Source organism: Chaetodon auriga, chromosome 3 (assembly GCF_051107435.1).
Source record: "Chaetodon auriga isolate fChaAug3 chromosome 3, fChaAug3.hap1, whole genome shotgun sequence".
Lineage (NCBI taxonomy): Eukaryota > Metazoa > Chordata > Actinopteri > Chaetodontiformes > Chaetodontidae > Chaetodon > Chaetodon auriga.
This window is the reverse complement of record NC_135076.1, coordinates 19,201,800-19,207,799: the sequence shown is the minus strand read 5'-3', so window position 1 is coordinate 19,207,799 and position 6,000 is coordinate 19,201,800. Positions and strand designations below refer to the sequence as shown.

At 44.6% G+C, this 6,000-nt stretch overlaps 1 protein-coding gene across 1 annotated transcript in view; it reads right to left on the bottom strand.

The window, feature by feature from the left end:
- Nucleotides 1-253: 253 nt before the first annotated feature.
- Nucleotides 254-6,000, bottom strand: part of faf1 (Fas (TNFRSF6) associated factor 1) — a 59,496-nt gene continuing 53,749 nt past the window's right edge. The window contains exon 19 of the mRNA XM_076727018.1: nucleotides 254-1,421. Coding sequence (XP_076583133.1) covers nucleotides 1,338-1,421 — 84 coding nt within the window. The 3' untranslated portion in view covers nucleotides 254-1,337. The remainder of the gene's footprint in view (nucleotides 1,422-6,000) is intronic.

Genomic DNA, 6,000 nt, shown 5'->3' with positions numbered 1-6,000 from the left:
GAGGTCAAACATTACATATATTGTCTTTGTGCTGTTTTTAACTGAGTATATGTCAAAAAGATTTAGCAAATTATCATATTCTCCATTATCTATGTCTCAAACAGCATCTCCACTCTTTTGGAATCAGGGTTGTAAAATCTTCCGTCTGCTTTGAAATAAATATTCACATCATATCAAACCTGCGTGTGTGTGTGTGTGTGTGTGTGTGTGTCATGATGTGTTTCAACAGATTTCCGGGCGAGACGAATTGATGTTCATATTCATATATTTTATATAATGTATATCAAACTAAAACTAATACAGCATCAAACTTAAAAAGGATCAAGAGAAAAAAAAAAGAAAAAAAAAAAAAAGAACTGAAAACTGAGCAATCTGTTGGCTTGTGGAGCAGTGGATGTTAAAACCAGGGGGCACGCAGACCGAAGGGGCACTGCAGATGCTGCAAGTGTCCCGTCACGACTCATCCCCGCGGCAGATGGCGGACGGAGGGGTGCAGGGGGTGGGAGGGGCAGGGAAGGGGTGGAGAGTGGAGCCTGGGAAGGTTCAGGGGGTAAATACAGGTGGAGATGAGACAGCCCGGGCCTCTGGCCGGCACCATCTCCTCTTGCTGTTTATTCTTTATTTTATTTTTTTTTTTCATTTTTTAGCATTTTTTTTGATTTCAAACACAAAAACCCATGTCTTAAAAAAGCAGCCTCGGTGTGTTGAATGTGGGAACGAGGGGAACGAGTCCATGTTTTTTTTTTTTTGTTTCTTTTTATTCTCCTGTGACAAAGATTTGTCCACTCAGTCTCTCAACGCTGTTTTCGTACGGTGTTGTGTTTGTGTTGTGAGAGAAAACCATGACACAGCAGTTGGGAACGTGATGTTGTGAAGTGCATGAGGGGGAGAGAAGAAGGGGGGGGGAGAGAGAGAGGGAGAGGGAGAGAGGGAGAGAGAGAGGGGGAGAGAGAGAGAGAGAGAGAGAGAGAAAGAGAGAGAGAGAGAGAGAGAGAGAGAGAGAGAGAGAGAGAGAGAGAGAGGTTTGGGGGAGGTCAATGTTTGGCTGTGTGCTTGTGATACTGTCTTTGCTCCTCTGTGCAACACGTGTACACTTGGCATTCATGTGCCACGACCAGGCCGAGGGCAGAGAAGCTTACTTGCACTTGTGTGTCACTGGATGTGCATGCCAGTGTGTTCATGTACGTCTGAGAGGATGGTGTGTGTGTGCGTGTGTGTGTGTGTGTGTGTACTGTAGGCCCAGCTGGTGGGGGCCCATGCTCGGTGACTAGTGTGTGTCCAGCCAGTTCATCAGTCAGTCAGTCAGTCGGTCCTCTCAGCTATCAGAGGGCCAGTTCCTATTCTTTAGCCTCCAGGAAGAGCGTCTCCTGTGGGAACAGCTTGGCCTCCAGCAGAGTTGACCCTGGATCCAACTGGGTGATCTGAGAAGAGACAAGGTCGGGGAAAACAGGGGGAATATGTCAGACAAATGACCAGCTGGTTCAAAGACAGGCCTGCAATTAATGATTACTGATTAATCTGGAGTGTGTTTATTCAATTAAATGATAAATCACTCAGTGAATAAAGGGTCACAAAATAGTGAACACCTGATTGCTTGCTTCAATCAACATCCCACAGAGATAATACATTTACAATGGAGACAAGTGGCAAATCCTCACATTTGAGGAGATGGAACCAGCAAATCTGGAACGAGCAAGTGTTTGGGAAAAAAAAAAAAAAAAAAATTGTTGGCATACAATTTTCTGCCAATGGACTAATCCATCAATTGACAAACTGTTTCAGCACTCCTGTTTTGGCCTTCCACCCACACTGGGCTGCCATTTCCCAAAACCGTAAGCGAGCTTAACCAAAGTGCTCAGCAAAGTGGAGAGAAAACACCAGTATTAGCAACAAAACTGCTAGACAAAACTTTAATGATGAGGCGTAAGGCTACACCAGAAACGATGTTTTAAAACCTCCAGTTTAACCATAATATCTGTTCAATGGCATTTTCAGATTTATCCACATTAGCGTGGACAAGGCCTCAGTCATTCTGCACCGCTGAAACCTCCTGGTGATTGTCTCACCGTACATGCCCTGCGATCCAGACTGGAGAACAGTGTAGCTTTAGTGTAGTTCACTGAATGTGTGTGTGTGTGTGTGTGTGTGTGTGTGTGTGTTTGTGGAAGAGTGTGTAAGGTGTGTATTATTCTAACATGTTTTAGAAAAAAAAATCTAGGCAGTAATCTGAGCAGCTCGAGGTTTGTTTCCCTAAGAGGACCATCAGGTTTGTTTTCTTAAAAAGGCTCCAATCCAGAACAAACTGATGAAGGTTACAGGACAGGAGAGAGAGGGAGTGTGTGTTTTGTAAAAGCTCTTCGGTGTGTGTGTGTGTGTGTGTGTGTGTGTGTGTGTGTGTGTGTGTGTGTGTGCACGGCTGGGATTGACAGGAGAACTTTGTGTGTTTTTGATGGCTAATAATGACTAATTTCAGCGATAAAGGTCGAGCAGGAACGTAGCTGATGGAGGAGAGAGAAACATTTATCTGTGCACAACAGCCATTGTCTAAAAGCTGAGGAATAATGCAGTGCCACCCACAACGGAGCTGATCGAGTTAGCTGACGTGAAGGGGGCCTGACCTATGTTTTTTAAAACAGGACAATCTGACTCTCTCTCTGACACCCACCACGACCGCGAGCCTCTTAGCTTATGTGAGCTAATCACCGGAGGGGTTGTGTTACATCGGGCCAATCTAACACCTGGGCTGGAGGGGCGAGGTGGTGTGACACCGAGATGTGTCCAGGGCTTATCTGATGACTGCTGCGTCAGCCCCTCTGATTAGGGCTCCTATTCTAACCTCACAGTGGGATAATTAACCAGCTCCCTGTACCTGCTGTAGAAGGTCGGAGGGCGAGCAAGCGCTGGTAAAGGTCGGCCTCACAACAGGCAGGAGTGACGGGGCCGACACAGGCTGTTGTATAATGAATGAAACGTGAACTCTGACCATGAACTGAAGCACAACTTCAATCAAGTCTTTTAAAAAGTGCAAATCCTAATAAACGGAAGTATCTCTGTAATCAAAGAAGGACCTCTAACTTTTTTATTTTCGAACTTCTAAAGAACAATTAAAGAAATCCACTCTCGTCTTTACTTTGAACAATCTCAGAAGTTCGTGGTAATAAACGCTGAGCCTGTGTTAGCTCCTGAAAAACTGTTGAGATGGAATGCATTGATATGAGTAAACACTCAAAATAATTAAAACAATCGACGCATTTTGTTCACTAAGAAAATCTGTAAAACTAGAGGGTGTTCAAGGACTCGGAAAACAGGAAAAAGAAGAAGAAGAGGCAGCGAATGAGGGGAAGGCGAGGAGGACACATCCGCATCAGACAACCTCTCCATCTCCCATGGGTGTTTGGAAATGTCACACCATGTGCACATCGGCAGTCTTTGACTCCACGTCTTTCATCTCCTTGTCCTCATTTCAACGTGTCATTTAGACTCTTGACTTGTCAGCGGGGTCCCGGGGAGCCCGGTGCGGGCAGGGAGGGGCTGCCACATCAACCTCCTGGCCCTCACCTAGTCAGCTGCCTCATAGCACAGCAGGGAGCGAGATGCCACGAAGAGAGGTAAAACAGTGTGTGTCTTTATGAGTGTGTGTGTGTGTGTTTGCTGCAAACATATTTCATCCCAACGGTGGAGAAAAGGACCGACAGGGCTGCTGCGTTCCTTTTCCCACCTCAGGAGCAGCGCGTCGCAAATGGCTGCCATGCTAATGAACCCGACAGGCTGTTATGACACCACAGCGTCAGGTAGGAGTAAATGAGGCTTTGAGGTGGAGCAGGTGTGTGTGTGTGTGTGTGTGTGTGTGTGTGTGTGTGTATAGACGTGTGTCTGCAGACTAGATACAAGTGTGTGTGTGTGTGGATGCGTGCGCTCGTAGTGAATGCGGGATGAGAGCTGGTGCTCGTGGTGCACCAGGGAGAGATGAAAGGGGGAGAGCAGCATCTGACTCTGAAAAAGAAAGTAGGGAAACAAGATGCCACACTGACACAGGAGACGGGCGCCATCGGTGATTGTTTACATTGTTATCCAATTAACAGACCATAAGCATGGAGGCATCTGTCAACAAACAAAGCTGTTGTTTTTCCTCTGCTCTGCCTAAGCCATATTCTCTCCTTCTGTGCCGACACAGCCATGCATACATACATACATACATACATACATAGATAAGACAGACAAAACCTAGCTCTCTGCTTTGCAGTTTGTTTTTAACCTTGAGTCAATATAATTTTCATGGACCAATATAGATCAAATCAATCAGCCGAAGTAGGGAACTGTCTGACTGCTTTAAAAGATGAAATTAGTTTCAAAAGATTTTCGTATGACTAAATTCCTTTTGTGGGGGGAAAAAGGGCTTTTCTGGCTGTTAATTAAAAACACACAAATTAACAGAATAAAAACTGAGTTGAACTCTGCCTGCCTGAAGCAAAATCTAAAGATCTGGAAGCTCGGCATTAAAACGCCTAATTTTAAAACTGGAACCAATTAAAAAGACAGATGGTGCTTCTCGGCAATCTTTGATATTTTGTCTTTATTTTGCTATGAAAAAAATTGTGTGACATAAAATAATCAGCTAATATCAACCCCCGTGTATTTGGCATTATCAAACAGCAGATTTTAACGGTTAAAACCACCTAATTAGCACTTAATGTGAAGTTTAAAATAAATACCACAATGTAAATGACTTGATTCAAATGAATAAAACACACTGATAACAGAGGAGGCGACACTAAGCAACGCTCAGCCGTGAAAGAAAAGAAAGGGAAAATAAACACAGGCCCTCAAGATGTCCGCTTCCAACATAATCAAACGTGCAGCTGAAATAACGCATTTTTAATGAAGCCATTACAGGCCCTACTATGTTAATTAAAACCAAATAACTTGTCTGTTTTAAACTAGTGTTGTCAAGTGTTTATTTGGCCAATTACAAAAGCAGTGGGAGATCATTATCTGCTGCCAGGAGCGTTGACAGCACGTAGCGCTGGGGCGTGAACAGAAAAGAACAGACCAGAATACGGCACTTCAAAGGGAGAAAAGCGCCGCACAGGCTGAACGGGGGGTAGGACTGAGGGGGAAAACAGAAAAAAAAAAAAACAGGGAAGGGGAGAAAAGGAGAGAGCCAGCAAAGTGAGAGAAAATAAAGACAGGCTAGTTTATGCTTAAAAACTACATTTAAAGGGGTACTTTTTTTTTTTTTTTAAGGCAAAAAAGAATTCGATTTTGGGGGGAAAGAAGTGAGAAGTCACACGGAGAAGGATACAAAGGCTGGAGAGCAAAACAAAAGTATCACTGCAAGAGACCGGGACTGTGTGAGCAGGGAGGCAGAGAGGCAGGAGGACAAGGAAAGAGGAGGGAAAAGGGAGACGGAGGGAGGGAAAGCTGGGAGGAAGAGGAGAAGGACAGGGCTGAAGGTGAGGAGGGGGCTGAGGTCCTGAGAGTAAAACACACTCCCTGAAGACATGACATAAGACGTGTAAAAATACCCTGCTTTGAATGATCATCTGTGACAGAAATGTTCAATTACCTGGTTAAAATATACTCCTTCACCCTCCATGAAGAATCTAGAATCTACAAATTAGCAAATATTGTTCATGCTGTGATAAAAAAAGGAGTTTAAAAGTACGTGTAGAGGAGGTTTCCTGTTCCCACATCACATTTGTCCAGGTTGGATACTGAACCGTGTGTGTGCGTGAGGTCGTAAAATCAGCCTGTCCATTTGCGCGTTGGAGATTTAAGACAAACTTCCCCCTTCAGCAGATGAACGTGGAAACAAGCGTCCAGTGTCAAACTCTGAAGAGCGAAGCTTAAAAAAACGTCAGAGTTAAGTAACGCTGAATGTAACCGCGTGCGCGCGTTCAGCTCCGTGAAGCGCTGGCTTCGAGTTATGTGGAGATTATAAGAACGGTCCCGAGGAAGCAACTTGGAGTGAAACTTCTTTTAAAACAAACCGCCGCAGTT